Here is a 16913-nt window from a genome sequence, read left to right as displayed (position 1 = left end):
AGTCTCTCAACAAGTTGCATGTGTGCAAGACTCTATTCATTGTAAAATGATAACAGTAGACCTGGGTCTTGGGCTTAATCAGATGAAGTCAACTGTCAGTCTGGGACATGGGAGACCCAGGACACACTCATTTAATTGGTACCTGTTGTCAACTAGCTCGTCTGAATTTACTGAACCCGGAGCTGTCCCCCCTCCCCCGTCCAAGAAACACAAAGACACTGATAAATTGCTCTAGTTTATTTGAGTCTGCAGGAGACCATATCCCATCCATCCATACACACATGCACACAATAATGGCATTCACCCGAATCTACCTGACAAACATCTTTTGAGTCACAGGGACAAAGCCATACTTGGCAATCCCCAAACTGCTGGTTACACCAGTTACATTTGGTCTTTTTCAGAAATAAGACAGCTGATGTCCCAAGAAAGCTAAGCCCTTAACTAGAGAGGTTAAAAACCCTGGAACCAACAGACACAACTTGAAATATATGCCAACTCCTCCATTGAAGGGTTATTCTTAAGACTGTCTTCCCATAGATTGATCTTCAGACCACTGCCTCTTTCCATGCTTTGCATAGGTCAGAGCACACTCCTTTATGGAGGTGGTGTGTAAGTTCTTGAGTTGTGGACCCACTGAGCTCGGCTGATTCTTCCTCTGTCACAGAAAATAGGGACCCAATGCAGTCCAAGGTCCCAGCCGAGTCAGAGAAGGAAGGCAGAAGGAAATGGGGGCAGAGATGCTAATCTTAAAAAAAAAAAAAAGTCAATGGGGTGAGGGTAGACAGGATTTTACATTTATAGGGAGGAATGCTATGGTTTAAATTTCAACTAGACTGTGCTTTTGAAGCAGCTCCTAGGACTGAAAATCAGCCAGTCATAGCTAAATGATCTTTCTCCTGCACTGAACTGGTTGAGACCAGAGGATGAACTGGAGCTAACCATTCCATGCCCTGTTTGCTTCACTCTCTCTCTCACTGCTGTGGGAACAGCACCCTGGGTACTGGACTGTGGAACAAGAAACCACATTAGCGCAATGCTTCCCTGTCTTAAACCCCACTTAGGGTTTTACAGAGGCTCCTCTGACACTTGCCAAATTATGAGCCCAGCTGGAATCCCTGGAACTACACGATACTCACCTCTTGCACTGTCCCCCCTTCCTAATATCATGCTGTCATTGGCTGGGAGTGATTCCCCAGTAGACATAAATTTCATGCATCAATTCCATTTCACTGCTGGGTTCTGGACTCGTGTCATTGAGCAGGTGCTTGATAACTATGTTTGATGAGTGACTGTGTCTTGTCTTGAGTGCCCAGAGTAAATGGTTCCAGAACACAGGCAGGGTCGAGGCTGAGGTTCCCCACTCGGGTAAGACATTTGATAGTTTGCTGCTGCACGAATTCTTGGAAATGGTCTCTGAAGACCAGTCAAGAAGCTGTAAGGAAGACAATCTGCAAAGCTAGGCTTGGTGCTTACTGAAATCTCACTGCTGACCTGGAGGCCCTCGGGCGGGTGAGTCCTGACCCAAGGTGTTCCGTGGAGACCACACCTTCCTCAAGTATCAGGCTGGGAGATGCTGCTCTCTACCCTCTCCTTTGACCAATGCAGCCTAGAGCAGGTCTCCAGTCCACATTCTCTGTTAGCCCCCACTGACCTTCAGCAAGCCACTTAACCCCTGGTGGCCAGCAGAGACATGGAAGGACTGGCCCAGCTAAAATCTGCCCTATGACCTCCGTCTAATCCCCAAGCTCCAGGACTTGAAGGATTTGAAAAGGGAGCTAGGAGTTGGACATAGCACACATGGAGACAAAGCAAGAGGACTTAAAGCTTGTAATACATACTCGATAAATAACTGCTGAGGGAGTGAAGGGAGGGGTGAGTGGGGTGGGACAGCAGATAGCCGAATTGGGGGCACTGTGCAATCAGACAGGCTGTTTCTCTGTTTGAGGTTCAACACTTGACTCCACTTCTACCCTGGTGGCCTCAGCACCCACCCTGAAAGTAGGACTCCCCCGCACCACTGACCTCACCTCTGCCTCCAAACCCCTCTACTGCTCTAGCAAGGGACAGTGCCACCCCACTGCTCTCTGGGCTGTCTGTAAAGGAGTGGTTCCTTTTGGTCCCTCTAAAGGACCCAAAGGTTATTCTTTCTGCCCCTCCTTGTGTTATGTCGCTAAGAATGGACAGGGGCAAGAACAAAGGGGACTCGGTTATGTCTCTAGGCACCGAGTGGCCACTGCTGGAAGATCCAATGGCACTGGAAACATGGCTCTAGAACACTAGGGAACCCTGGAGCTCGGTGCCTGCTCAGGATCTTCCGAGAACAGCCTGCAGCCTGAATTTGATTCAGAAACTGAGAAAGATGAACTGATGGACAGGCCCTCTTCAAACATGGGAATGAGGTTTGCAGCCTCCCCGCCCTCTCCAGTTTTTGGTTTGATGTCAGCCCTTTTGTATAGAGAGGGCAGGGCAGCAGGGAGCAGAGGGGCCTGAGGCTCGGGATCCGCAGCCTCATTAAGTCAGGTAACGTGTGCTTACATAGAGAAAAAGAAAATGAGTCCACTGGGGCAGAACCCATGAGACCTAACACGATGAGTCAAGATGGCAGAGCGCAGAGGGAGAGGCGGGGGCAGGGATTGCAGCCCGGAAGGTCCAGGTGGGTCCTCAAGGCAGGCTGGCGATGTCTCGCTCTGGAGGTGGGCCAGCTGGCTTTGGGTTGCTCTCGTTGGCTTTTCCTTCAAACATCATGACCCTGGTTTGGAGATGAAGGAAAGGATTAAGACTCCTCCCTCATACAGAAAGCTCCCCAGCCTTCCCTCTGCAGTGGCCTCAACAGAATGCTAGCTATGTGGGAGGGGCAGGTTGGTGATCCTACTTCACAGAAGAAAAACCAGGCACAAAATAGAAGTGGGACTCACCAACTCCAACTGCCCAGCTAGTCCAAGGTGGAAGAAGGGACAACCCTCTAAGCCTACAGCTTCTTCGCCATACTAAGGTGTCTGGAGAAGAGTGGGTTGGGGCAGAGCTCTGCCCCAAAAGACCATCAGATCTTTTTTTTTTTTCCCCAGAGTTGAGGACCAAACCCAAGGCCTTGTGTTTGCTAGGCAAGTGCTCTACCACTGAGCTAAGCCCTCAACCCCCATCATCAGATCTTTTAAAAAGTTGCCACTGACCAGTCATGGTGGCCCACACCTTTAATCCCAGCACTTGGGAGGCAGAGGCAGATGCATCTCTGTGAGTTCCAGGCCAGACAAGACCACACACATAACAAAGAGAGCCTATTTCAGAGAGAGAGAGAGAGAGAGAGAGAGAGAGAGAGAGAGAGAGAGAGAGAGAGAGAGAGAGAGAGAGAGAGAGAGAGGAAGAAAGAAAGAAAGAAAGAAAGAAAGAAAGAAAGAAAGAAAGAAAGAAAGGCCCTGTCTCAAAACAAACAAACAAACAAACAAAACAAAACAAAGATCTTCTTCACTGTTATCTAAGTCCAGTCCAGTCTGGGAAGGAGACAATGTAGTCTCAAAATGTAGCCTTTCTGGGAGACTGCCTGCATCTTAGGACTCCCAGGACAACTGATTCAAGACAAACACTCAACCTATGTGCATTTATACACAAATAGACATACCACAAGCTCTGAACACATTAAAACACGGGCTCAGGAGCCTCAATGAACACCTTGAATGAGGTAGTAAAAGCCGTCGGAGATCGGTCTCATATAGCCCAGGCTGACCCTGAACTTCCTGTGTAGCCGAAGAGAGACTTCAAACTCTGTCCTTCCTGCATCTACTGCCTTAGTACTAAAACCGTAGCTGGCCTTCCCATGCCCAGCTAACGCTGATTTTATAGACTGTTCACTCACAACAACCAAAGGGAGTAGAAATATGCTTTACAAACGAGGAAAATGAGGTTCAGAACATGTGGGCAATAGGGATAGGGGTGTATAGAAATGTCTAGAGCATTTTCCTACCATGCTTGATTCCAAGGAAGGAAGGAAGTGACCATAGTCAGATGTGATATTGCATGCCTATAATTTCAGCACTTGGGAGGTTGAAGCAGGAGGATTGTCACGACTTTTAAGGAAAGCCTGGGCTACATAGTGAGTAACAGGCCAACTGGGGTTACCTGGGAGTACACAGTTAAGACCCTGAAGACCCTGTCTCCAAAAACTTTGGAAGGAAGGAAGGAAGGAAGGAAGGAAAGGAAAGGAAAAGAAAGGAAAGGGAAGGAAAAGGGAAAGGGAAAGGGGAAGGGGAAGGGGAAGGAAGGGGAAGAAAGGGAAGAAAGGGAAAGGAAGGGGAAGGGAAAGGGGAAGGAGAAGGGGAAGGAGAAGGGCAGATTTGGTGCCACCATCACTTTGGTTGGGGAAGCCCCACCCACCCATCTTAGGGTTGCCATGCTAATCTCTCCTAAGGAAAACAGGTCCAGAAAACCCAAGCTCCTCATGCAACAGGTAGCACCACGAACCGTCCACCAACTAGGAGATAGGCAAGGTGCCCTGAGCCTGGGGCCTCTCCCCACAGGATGTCCTCGCCTCTGAGACCCCGCAAGGTGAGGAGGGACTCACAGCTTGAGGACCGCCGATCGCTTGCCCAGCATCATATTCACAAAGTCTCGGTAGGAGATGGTGTCACTGACACCCCCTGTCACCTCCGAGATCATCTTCTTCATCTCCAGGTGGGTCTTGGGGACTCCCAGCTTCTCCATCATCCTCTTTAAAGACATCAGATCTGCCAGGAGGAAAAGTAGATCTGTTGAATGGAGACAGGACCCTGAGGCCCTGGAGGGAGCCAGGGATGCCCCACAGCTGCACACACAATTCTCAGTAACCATCTCTCCCTGGAGACAACAGCAATGGTGACTCCCTGGGGAGGGGGGAACGAGCCCTCCCTGCTTTCCTCAGAGGCAGTAAAGGCTAGCAGGTGGCACCTGGGCTTTGGAGTCAGATGGGCTGGGCTCAAGCTTGGCTGTTCCTGACTGGGGGTCCTGGGGAGGACTGCTTCAGCTCTCTGGGATGATGGGCACATGTCTACAATTCCAGCAGTTTAAAGGCTGGGGTAGAAGGATCGCTGCACGTTTTAGGCCGACCTTGGCTACATAATGAGGAAGGCCTAGGGAGACAGCTCAATGCCCCAGAACCCAAGTAAATATTCAGGCACACTGGCACAAGCCTGCCATCATGGGGTTTGGGAGACTGACAGGAGGATCCAGCCTAGTCAAATTAGTAAGGGGGGGGGGGACTAAAGGGGAGAGCAATTGAATAGACCCCTGGTTTGGACCTCTACCCTCTACACACAGCCATACGCAGGCAGGCGCACATGTACATGTGTATTCCCCTCCACCACACACACACCAGTTTGAATGAAAAAGAGAAAAGAAAAACCGATTGGTTTTAGGCTCATGCAGATGCGATAAGTGCAATCCTATCCCAGCAGGTGTTCTGAGTTAGCCAAGGTGCCCGGAACTTAGCCTGACCCCAGGCATTGAAAGTCCAACTTTCTCTGGCACACCACTGTGGAGACCATTGCCACCTGCCACTTCCACTCAGCTGTTCTAAGACTCTCTCCCTAGGGGAGATGGGACTGGGAGCCAAAATTATCCCTCAGAGCAGGAAACGCAGCAAAAGAACAAAATAGAAGAAAAATAAGGGAGGTACCAAAAAAAAAAGTCACCCCACCCCAGAGGCTCCGCCTGACCTCAGGGCTCCCACCACCTTCTGAGGCTATTTCCTGGGGATTGTTCACAGTGAACAATGGATCAGCAAAGGGAGTGGGCCGGGCCAGATCCTAGGACTGTGAGCAGGTCTGAGGTGGGCAGCACTCGCACAAGCTGCAGGGCTGTCCAGGCTTCTCCGTGGCAGAGCCCACAGGGTTCACGCGCTGCCCACCAGATTTCACACTGGCAAGACCTCCTGGAGGACACTTGGCAGGGAGCTTCCGAGTGCCCTGGCCCACTGGGACTCTCTCATTGGTGAGGGCACCAGATTCATCTAAAGAGATGGTGGCCACGAGCCAATCAATAACAGTTAAAATAACATGCTGGCAAGATAGCTCAGCAAGATGGGGAGAGGTGTCTGCAGGCAAGCCGGAGAGAGGTACACTGAGTTTGATCCCTGGAGCCCACGTGGTGTAGATGGAGGGGCCGACTCCCTCTGATTATCCTCTGTCAAACACTTGCCATAGTGGACCAGCCCCTCCTCATAAACAAATAAATAATAAATGTAATCTAAGTTTTTCTCTGAGACAGGGTTTCTCTGTGTAGCTCTAGATGTCCGTCAACCTTGGCCAGAAAACAACACACACACACACACACACACACACACACACACACACACACACTGAAGATGTAGCTCAGTTGCTAGGTTTGCCTAGCATGCATGCAGTCCTGGGCTCCATCCCCTGCTCTGTATAAAGTTGGCCTGCTGGTACACTCCTGTAATCCCCACACTTGGGAGACTAGGGTAACATGAGTCCTGTCTCAAACCAAAACCAAAACCAGGAAATCACCTAAAATCTAAACTTCTAAATGGCAGTAGCTATTCAAGTGTTGGCTCGATGCATTTGGATCCATGTATACAACGGAATATCCTGGGTAGGGGCAAGGTAACAGAGATCTCGTTTAGAAGCAAAGGCTGGGCCTGAGCCGACATGCTAACATCATCAGCCCACCAAAGCCTTTCACTTCTCTGAGACGTCTTGGTTTTCCATCCACAAACTGGGGGTTGTCTGAGCAGCCTGGACCATGGCTCGACCCTGCTGCTCAAGAGCACCCTACCTGACACTAAGTACCCTGGTCCTCTGTGCCTTGGTCACCCCAACAACACCTTGATGGCAGGAAGCAGTGTGTTCTGCTGGAGGTGAGAGGCAGTCACTGTCTACACTCCTTGTCACTACAGGACAAGGGACATCAGTGAACACAAAGCAGACCCAGGAGAATGAGCCGGCAGCGCCCGATCTAGGAGTCAAGCAGGCCTGGTTGGAAGGGAGCTCTAGGCTCTGGGTTGGGAGGCTGGGGAGTCCAGCAGGGAGACAACCGTGAGGATCCCAGGCAGCAGAGCTAGGCCAAGAGATGGAAGGACCTACAGCGGGCTTGGCTTTTGGCAGGACAGAAAGATAAAGGATAAAGGGGTACAGGGAGGGAGAGGAGCCCCTCGGCCCTTAAGTCCCTTACTGGCAAAGAGTCAAGAATCTTAACCCAACTGACAAAAGAAAAAATGCTGCGAAGACTGCTTGCTGAGACACTATTTCCGTCCTTGGGAGCTTCCTACCAAGAGCCACAGAACAGCTGGCCAGCTGTGCTCACAGGCAGCTGTGTGTGGCCTCTGAAGCTAACCTTACCAGCACACCCTGTTGTCTGTTCTGAGAAAAGACCCCCAGACAAGGTCCTGAGCCCTGTTTACAGTCAGAACAAGTCTCGACCTCCTAGTGACCCGTGCGTGGTAAGAAGTCCGCTGACCTCTGTGACCTACGATTTTCTCTTTTTAGTCCTCGAAGTCTGCAGAGTGCGCTCATAAAACCCTGTAAAATCTCACTTACAGAAAGACAAATTCTTCAGATAAGGATGCAAAAACATTGTTACTTAATCTTTTAAACGTAGACATTGATTAAGCCACCAAAATCATATAGATAGCAATTATTAAGCTACTCAAACCCAGCTTTCTCTTAGTTTTTGTTTTGTATGCGTCTCAGTCTCTCTCTCTCTCTCTCTCTCTCTCTCTCTCTCTCTCTAACTATACTTCTTCCATTGCTATCCTTTTTCCTTACTATTTTTTGTTTGTTTGTTTGGTTTGGTTTGGTTTTTCAAGACAGGGTTTCTCTGTGTAGCCCTGGCTGTCCTGGAACTCACTCTGTAGACCAGGCTGGCCTCGAACTCAAGAGATCTGCTTCCCCCTGTCTCCCAAGTGCACTTAGGACACGCACTACCACCACCAAGCTAAAAATTGTTTAAAGATGTATTTATTTTTGTTTGTATGAGGGTTTTTTATGTGCACTGTGTGCGTAGTGCCCTCGGAGTCCAGAAGAGAGCAATAGATCCTTTGGAACTAGTCACCGGGGGTTGTGAACCACCACATGGGTGCGAGAAGATGAATCTAGGCTGTCTGCCAAAGCAGCAAGCCCCCTTGGTCACTAAGCCACCCTTTTTATTTTTAATGAAGTGAATTTGGAGTATATTAAAAGGTTTTAACATGGATTCAAACACGGACGTTAAGAAGAGGGGGCAATGTCGGAAGACACATCTAAAGGCAGGCAGATCTCCGTGAATTGCAGGCCAGATACAACTAGGTAGCAAGAACTTGTCTCAATTCCAAAAATGAGGGGGGGGGGGGAGAGGAAGGGGAGAAGGAGGAAAGGAAGGGGGAGAGAGGGAGGAGGGAAGAAAAGAGGGGCCCACAGCTGACATGACATCTCAGAAGGTGAAGGTATCTGTCACCAAGATTAGCAACCTGCTTGATCCCCAAACCCCAGAACTTACATGGTAGAAGAGAACAGATTCCTGTACATCGTCCTTACACATACCCCCCCACACACAGACTTGCATGTTCAAACACACACACTACATACAAATATGTAAATAAATAATAACAACTCATTCTGAAGTTGTCTTTTGCTGTGTGAATCAAGATCCCATTCCTGCCACCCCCAACCCCAGTGGAAGTCACTCCCCAGTGTCTCCTGCTGCTAGTGTCAGGCAGCTTGGCCATCAGGACCATCAGGGCTGCATCCGGGTGTTCTTCAGCTTCACCCAGTGCCCCTCCCCAGAGCAGCAGGATTCTTTGGATCTCAGGCCTCCTCCCCACCCTCCTTCTCCGCCACCAAAACCTCACTCACCAATCTCGCCTTCATTATTCAGGTCAAACTCCATGTATTTCTCTGAAAATCACAAGCACAAACTGCCGTTAGATTAGAAGCCACAGCTCACCCTGCAGAGCCCAGTGACTCTCTGGAAAGGGCTGACTGAACCCTTGGGGAACCCTTGACACCCTCCCCAGCCCAGGGGTCCTGTCGTCTTAGCTGTTGTCTCTGGAAGAGCCAAAAAACTCCTGGTGCCAGGTAGGCAAGAATTAGCCACGAGTTAAACTCTAGCAATGTGCTCTACTGACCCGACAGCCACCGTGTCCCTTGTGGTAAATATTCTAGATACTCCAGCCTGGGTGTTCCTGCTTCCTGCTGTACAACGGAACCCCCCCAACCCCCAACAAACACACACACACACACACACACACACACTAACATAGGGTATGTACCCTCGAAAGACCAGATATCATAATATTGCTGTATTGTAGTATAGACAATAGCCTCCCTTGTGGGATTTTTCCAGAGGATCGTGGGAAGAAATACCCGAAAATGGAGATCTGATCTACTATGATTTGCATCACCTTCATAAAAACTTCTTTCTAGTCTAACAATGCAAAAGCTCACTCCAACCCCTCTTTGAAATGTTTGCTCTGCTTAGCCTTGTTAAAACAACTTCTGCTTAAACTGTCTCCAGCCCTTGATTGGCTTTGTGTGTGTGTGTGTGTGTGTGTGTGTGTGCGTGTTCACATGTGTATGATTCATATGTCTGGGCATGCATGTGTGGAGGCCACTCTGTGATGTCAGTTCTCTCCTTCCACCTTTCTATGAGTTTGGGGGATTGAACTCGGGTCACTGGGGTCTTAAGACCAGTGCTTTTATCTGCTGAGCCATCTTGCCATTACTAGATTGAATTCTTTCAAAAAGAATCTGTCTCTACAATATTTCTGGCACGGGACAGAGGGAGAGAGGGGGAAGAACAGAGCTGCCGTGACTCGGAGGGAGAGAGATCAGATGTAAGACTGCAAGAAAGAAAGCATCCAGCAATGTAGGTGGAAAGGGAGTACGGCCCTATGGGAGGGGCTGCCCAGAAGGTAACAAGGCAGCAAAGATAAAACATAGATTTAGAAGGTGTTAAGCCAGGAATACTGGAGGTGTGTGTGTATGTGTATGTGTGTGTGTGTGTGTGTGTGTGTGTGTGTGTGTGCTAGCCTCGGGGAGGTTTAGAAATGCCCAACTATTGAGCTAGTCAAGGCATATCAAAATTAGCTGGTGAGTGTATGTCTTTAATTTGTGAATCCAGAGAGCTCTCAGGCAAGTGCAGCATGCCAAAGCAGTTTAACTAATAATTAATTCACCGCTACAGGCATGGCATTCCCCTCCACCCCACTTGGCTGGTCTCTCAGCCTGGAGTGTCCTCCCAGCTGTGCTCAGACGTCCTTGGGACGTCACCTTCCACCAGGCACCTGCACCCTGCTGACTCTGGCTTCTCCTTGCTCTGTACTTATCCCTGCCCCTGGACAGGCTCTCTCTCTCTCTCTCTCTCTCTCTCTCTCTCTCTCTCTCTCTCTCACACACACACACACACACACACACACACACGCCTCAGGTCTTGTCCCATGTGATTCCCCAGGCCTGGTGCCCAGCGAACAGCTGTCTGGAGAGAAGAGGAATGAATGGCTTGAGGACCTCTGTATCTTTCTTTTTCCAGCAAAACTGTTTCACTAGGACTACCTGCTGAACAAACCAGGCCTTACCTCCCTCTGTGACTTCAGACCCCAAGAGCTGTTTTGCTTCCCAGAGGCCCCGAGTACCCTTTGCCTAGATCTCCTGCAGGCTCGCCCTGCTCCCCACTCCATGTGGAGAAAACACAGACCCAGGTTGAGATCTGGGACCCTGGAGACCGATTAACAAGGGCTCAAACCTTAACTCTGCCTCAAGTGGGCTATGTGACCCCTCTGCCTCCCCAGACCTGAGTTTGTGGTCTATAAATGAGTGATCTCACCAGTTGCCTGCCTTCTAAGGATGGGGAATGGGGTGGCTCAGCAGAGCATGTCAGCTATTGCTGAACATGGGCCAACACTCAGCACCTGCTGGCCATTTTTAATATGACTGCCATCTAAGTCCTGACCAGCACAATCATGCTGTGACCAGATGAGACAGGCGAGGCACCCTGGCAGGTACTTGGCCTTGGAAAAGGAAGGATGCCAGCACAGCAAACACTTGGGAGAGGCATGGGACCTCTTGGATAACCTCTGCCAAGTCCAGGGTCCCCATCCCCCAAGTGCATCCCAGGGACAGGAAAGGTGGGTCTGCCCATTCCTTGTGTGCCCAGGCTCCTCTCCTTTCGAGCCACTGGCGGAGGACCAAGCACCAGGGCCCCGAACAGAGGAACCTTTATACTGCCCTCTCCCTGCGCAGGCTCCTGGGCCCTGTTTTCTTTTCATCCCGTGCTGTTGGGATTCAATGGGCAGAAACTCTGCCCCCCTGCCCCACTGTAGCGACACAAATGTCTATTCTCCACAGGGGCTCCTGAGAGACTCCACCAGGGAGGGGGACATGCACAGGCTGCTCACAAAGGGCAGATTGTGTGCTGGGGCCCTGGGAGTGCACAGGGCCTGGATGTGGAGAATAGGAGCCAACCTGAGCCACACTGAGCAGCCATGGGACAAAGGGGCAGGGCCAGAACAAGCCGGCAGCCAGGGGCCCACAGGGACACAGGAAGGGGAAAGGGCCTGCTCCTGACTCTTTGGGGGGACCTCTGACTCAAAGCCCTATGGGAAGTGGGGCATTCTGGATGAATCAGAGCTGCTGCAGCGCAGTCCTGTGGGGCCAAGGAAGCCTGTGTGCTATGGCCTGAGGGCGCTCTCTCTCTCTCTCTCTCTCTCTCTCTCTCTCTCTCTCTCTCTCTCTCTGTGTGTGTCTCTCTCTGTCTGTGTCTCTGGGGGCTGTTGGGCCATCAGCCCTGGCTCACCTTTGAAGGCTGCAAGCTTTTCCGGCAGGTTCTCTTCATCACTGTACTTCTGGTCACAGAGGAACTCCTACAGAGGTGAGACCACAGTACTGAGACAGGGTTGGGGGCAAAGGTCACCTAGAAGCAACCCCAGGTAGGGTTGATGCCAGCTTCCTGTTGAGCCTCTAGGCAGATTCTCAGTCAGCCTGGTGGTGGGTGTTCTCTGCGGCCAGGGGCAGGGCTTACTAGAGCCCTCCTCAGGGAACTGAACACCTTCAGGACCGTGCCCTATGCTGTCCCCAGGACACTAAGCTCCCGGGATGTGAGAAGCTGTGCGCTCCAGAGACTGCTGCCCAGACTGTCATTCACTTCTGAGGTATGTGTCCTCAGCAAATGACCTCTCTGTGCTCCTCGGACCATTACCTTGCCCACCCGGTGAGCATCAAGGCTGAACTACGAGGTGAGTCTGCAAAGATAACAAGGGAGGCAGGAGTGGCTTTGGTGCCATTACCTCTGCTCTGGCCAGAAACTGACTGACTGACTGACTGAGCCAGCCATCTTCAGCCTCCGACAGGTGAGGATTAATCCCGAGTGCACTTTCCTTCACAAGCCACAGAAGACAACTATTTGAGTCCTCCCAGAACCAGATGTGTACTTCGGGCGGCTACGGGGAGGATCCAAACAACAGCAGCTGGATCGCAGGCACGCTGGATCGCTTTTCAGATCTCCCAGCAGCCTTAGGAGGTAGCCGCCATTTCTGTGCCTGCCTCATGCCTGAGGAAACTGATGCTCAGACAGTCAGAAACCCTGCTGAGCTTCTCCACACTTAAGCCACCCTAAACCACAGCCCCGAGAGATGCAGAGTGCAGGAGCTCTTCACTCCTGGTCTATCCTCTTAAAAAGCTATTCCCACACTTGCACGGCTGAGGCAGGAGGATGGCAAGGTCAAAGTCAACTTGGGCTACATATCAAGAGTCTGACTAAGAGCCGGGCGTGGTGGCGCATGCTTTTAATCCCAGCACCCGGGTGGCAGAGGCAGGCGGATTTCTGAGTTCGAGGCCAGCCTGGTTTACAGAGTGAGTTCCAGGACAGCCAGGGCTACACAGAGAAACCCTGTCTCGAAAAAAAAAACAAAACAAACAAATAAACAACAACAAAAAAACAACAATAAAAGGTTGTAGTGATGGTTCAGTGGTTAACCGCATTGGCTGCCTGTGCAGAGGATCCGGAGTCAAGTCCCCGCACCCACATGGCAGCTCACAGCCACCTGTGACTCCAGTTCCAGTCAATCTGATGACCTCTTCTGCCTCAGCGGGCACTGCATGCCTGTGGTTCACAGACACGCATGTGGGCAAACACTCATACGCATAAAATAAAAATAAATTTTAAAATTAAAAAAAAAAGTATGCTATCTAAGTTCTTGCACCTGATGGGGCAGTACAGGGTGCCTGATCTGGACACAGCGGGAATATTCCCATCCAACCATTTGGAGTCTGTAAACCATACTTAGTCCTTCCCATGGTGCTCATGACACCACACCGCCATTTGTCTCCTCATCCATTCACTCACTGGACATTTCCTCAGGGACTGTGCAACATACACTTAGGTGTCAGGGAGCCGTAAAATGGTGTGGATAAAGTTCCCATCCTAAAACTACAGAGTCCGCCCGGTTAAGGGGACCGGGGAGATGGCTCAGTAAAGTGCTTGCATGAGGAACAAAGTTCAATGTCCAGGACCAAGTCTTAAGCCAGATAGGACAGCATGAGCTTGTGATTCCCAGCACCCCTGTGGTGGCAGTAGAGGGCCTCTGGGTTTGCTGACCCGCCAGCTTAGCGGAATTGCTGAGCTCCAAGTCTCAAGCCCCTGACGAACGACTCCAGAGTGAGGTTGACCTCTGGCCTCTACACACATGTGCATACATGTACACACACAGGCATGCACACACATACCTAATCACACAGAGATAAAAATGTGCCAGTCGATCTGTATCTAAGTTCCTGATGTCATTTCCCCCTAAATGGCACCAGCCTGTATGCACACATCTGGAGAGCTCCCTTCTGCTCCTGCCCTGTGAACCAAATAAACAGAAATGGCAATTCCCTAAGTGACCTCCATCTGACCCTTCTGCAGCTCAGGTTCCACCTACATGTGGCTCCTCTCCTGCCTGGGTTCAGAAGGGGTCACCTGGCTAAGCAGCCACTGAGACCAGCTTTGGGTTATCTTATTAAATGACCCCAGCCACTCATGCTCTGATTTTACAGGTTAGAACTCAACCAGAAGGGTCACGGACAGTGTCTAGTCCACACAGCGCTGGGAAAATGCAGGGAAGATTTATAATTGTTTCTAGACCCTGACCCAGGACCCAGGCAGCTCCCCCAGCTTCAAGCTAGCTGGGGCTGGATGCTTTTTCCTGAGAAGCCAGAGCTGTCCCCCTCCTGATGGCTCTGTGGAGAGTGGCCCTTCCTCTGGGCTCCCTCTTATAGCTCTCTGCCAAATCCCGCCCCTTTCCAGTACCACACCAAAAGTGGAACAATTCATACTTGTTGGTCACCCCAACAAACCAAGTGCCTCCCAGGGTCCTGGATACCTCACGTGCCCATTGAGGGACACGTTGGGTCAGTGGCTTTCAGACTTGGGGCAGTGGAGACAGGGGGTATTAAATGGGGAGGGACTCTAATTAGGTTGCCAAGTTTTCCCTTTGCTAAGTAAAGGCTTTTAAAACAATGACCACGGACAGTTACCATGAGTACAGAAGTTAATCAGTTCTGAATTTTAACTTAGCTCACATCCAACTCACTGTTTCATCCTGTCTTGTTCACGTCACCGATGCCTGGAAAGCCGTATGTGGAGAGGTGCCCACAAAAGTATAAGCAAGGGGCGGAGGAGACATTTCCAAAAGTGCTTGCCATGCAAGCTTGAGAGCCTGAGTTCAACCCCCAGCATCCATGTAAAACCCAAGTGTAGCAGCACACACCTCAGTAGTGAGGAGTCAGAGACAGGAGGATCCCTGAAGCTCACTGGCCAGACAATGTGACCAAACTGATGCTCCACAGGTACAGGGAACAGCATAAGGTGGAGGCCAGGCGTAGCAGTGCATGCCTTTAATCCCAGCACTTGGGAGGCAGATGGCCAGCCTGTTCTACATAGAGATCCAGGCCAGACAAAGCTGTACAGTGAGACCCTGTCTCAAACAAACAAATAAGCAAGCAAACAAACAAGGTAGAGAGTGGCTAAGGAAGACTCTCAACAGCCCCTCTGGCCTCCATCTGCATACATGTGTATCCATATCTGTACACATGTGTACACACACGCACACCAGGCAAAGGACCAGCATGTGGCACGTTAGGAGAGAGAACCAAAGGGCACGTCCTGCACCCACACTATGTAGATAGGCAGAAACTCCACCCCACCACAGCCTATCCTTAACATTCTGGCCTCTGCCACCTACCAGGTAAACATGGTTCAAGGGAAAGACACAGTCCTTGTTCTTAGAGACAAACCACACGAGATCAACTGGACAGTCTGGCAGGGCCAGTAACAAGGGCAAGGCACACGCTGCAGAAGAGGCTCGTAGTGGCTCCCTCTCAACTGGAAGATGCAGCAGAGGTGTGTGTGGGTCGGGAGAGGGGTGTGTAGGTGGGAGTAGGGGGTTATTTGGGCCAGGGTATGGGTGTGTGGGGGCTGGGGTAGGGGTGGGGGCAGTGGTGTGTGGGAGTGACCTCCTTTACGCAGAGGAAGCATTTTTTAGCGCCTAGCTCCGTCTTACGTATCATTCGATGAATGTGTCCCTCCCGTCTCATTTCCTGCTCGTCCACCATCCTGGCCTGTTTTCCACGCCATCTCCTGTTTGCTGAGCTCACTGCTACCCCAGGGCCTTTGCTCCAGCCCTGTCCCCCAAGGCTGAACTTCCTCCACACACCTGCAGCATTCTCTCCTCACTTCACGACTTTGATCACAGAGCTCTCCCCTGTTTTTAAACACTGCAGCCTGTCCAACCTACCTGCCTTGTTCTGATCCTTCCAGCCCACAGGAACAAACGGTCCCCAACACAGTTTCCCCTGACAGTGCCCACCGCCTGGCCGCCCCTGTGAGGATGCAGAGTTAAGTGTTTGGGAAGACAAGAATGATGGAGACTCAGAAGATAAGCAATGTCCCCTGAGTCACATCACCCGCAAGTGGCTGAACTGGGAAAGAGCTCTGGTGCTGAGGAGCTGGCCTCTCCCCTCCCATTTCCCCCTCCCCAACACACACTCCCATCCCCCACCCCACCAGCACCCCCATCCACAGCTGAAGAGCAGAAGCCATCCAAGGAAGTAGGTGTGCAGAGGTGAGTCCCAGGACATGATTATCTATCTGCTAGTACCCTCTGATGCTGGCTGGTCAGCCTTCTGAACAGGGAAAAGGGTGGAAACAGAGCCCTGAGAAGAACTGAAGGGGTTTCCTGAGAGGGATAACAGAGAGGAAGGCCTGCCCTGAATGCCAGCAGGACCATCCCAAGGGTACCTGGAGTCCTAGACTAAAGAAGATGGGGCAGAGGAGGAAGCAAGCTGAGTGCCAGCAACCCCCTGCTTCCCAGCTACATAAGCACCGTGACCAGTGCTTTGCAGTCCCGGACGTGCCTTCCCCACTGAGATGGCCATCCCTTAAAACTGTGAGCCAAGACAAACCCTCCCTTCCTTAAGTTTCTTTTTATCACACATTTTGTCCCAGCCATGAGAAAGGTAACATACAGAAGATGCCCAGCAGCCGACAGTGGCCGACAGAGCAGGCACGCACCCATCCTCACGTGTTCAGTGAATACAGAAGCCTGTCATTTGTCTCCTCCACTTCCTATAGACCTCTCAGAAATAAGCAGCTTCCCAAGAGCTGCGGCTGTGTGTGACAGACACTGGAGTGGACTCTGGGAATGGATTCACATCGTCCTTGGGAGCCAACAGTGACAGATGCTCGAGCCACCAGAGTGACCAGGGTGGGAAAAGCAGCTGACCCACTCATGTGTGGGTAGGTGATCCTGGGCTGGGACAGCTGTGTCCTTGGCTCGGGGCAGAGGAGACAGGTGTGCAGGCAGGGAGGAAACGCAATGGCTAAAAGGCCAGCTTCCTCCATAGCTCCAGGCTTTGGATTCTCGGTTGTTGCTCAAGCACAGCCCAGGTTCCCTTCCCTAAAGAACAACCCCC

At 51.1% G+C, this 16913-nt stretch overlaps 1 protein-coding gene across 2 annotated transcripts in view; it reads right to left on the bottom strand.

Moving 5' to 3' along the window:
* Positions 1–165: 165 nt before the first annotated feature.
* The window catches only part of Aif1l (allograft inflammatory factor 1 like), a 23787-nt gene continuing 7039 nt past the window's right edge, over positions 166–16913 (bottom strand). The window contains exons 2-5 of one of the 2 annotated variants that reach the window (XM_029536994.1): positions 11758–11824; positions 8820–8861; positions 4559–4721; positions 166–2752 (exon numbers count right to left, since the gene is read on the bottom strand). In XM_029536994.1, the coding sequence (XP_029392854.1) occupies positions 2665–2752; positions 4559–4721; positions 8820–8853 (285 nt within the window). In that variant the 5' untranslated portion in view covers positions 8854–8861; positions 11758–11824 and the 3' untranslated portion in view covers positions 166–2664. The remainder of the gene's footprint in view (positions 2753–4558; positions 4722–8819; positions 8862–11757; positions 11825–16913) is intronic. The other variant, XM_021193562.1, reaches the window with a different exon arrangement.

Source organism: Mus pahari, chromosome 3, assembly GCF_900095145.1.
Source record: "Mus pahari chromosome 3, PAHARI_EIJ_v1.1, whole genome shotgun sequence".
Lineage (NCBI taxonomy): Eukaryota > Metazoa > Chordata > Mammalia > Rodentia > Muridae > Mus > Mus pahari.
Note: the sequence above shows the minus strand (reverse complement) of the source record. Positions and strands in the feature narration are given on the sequence as shown.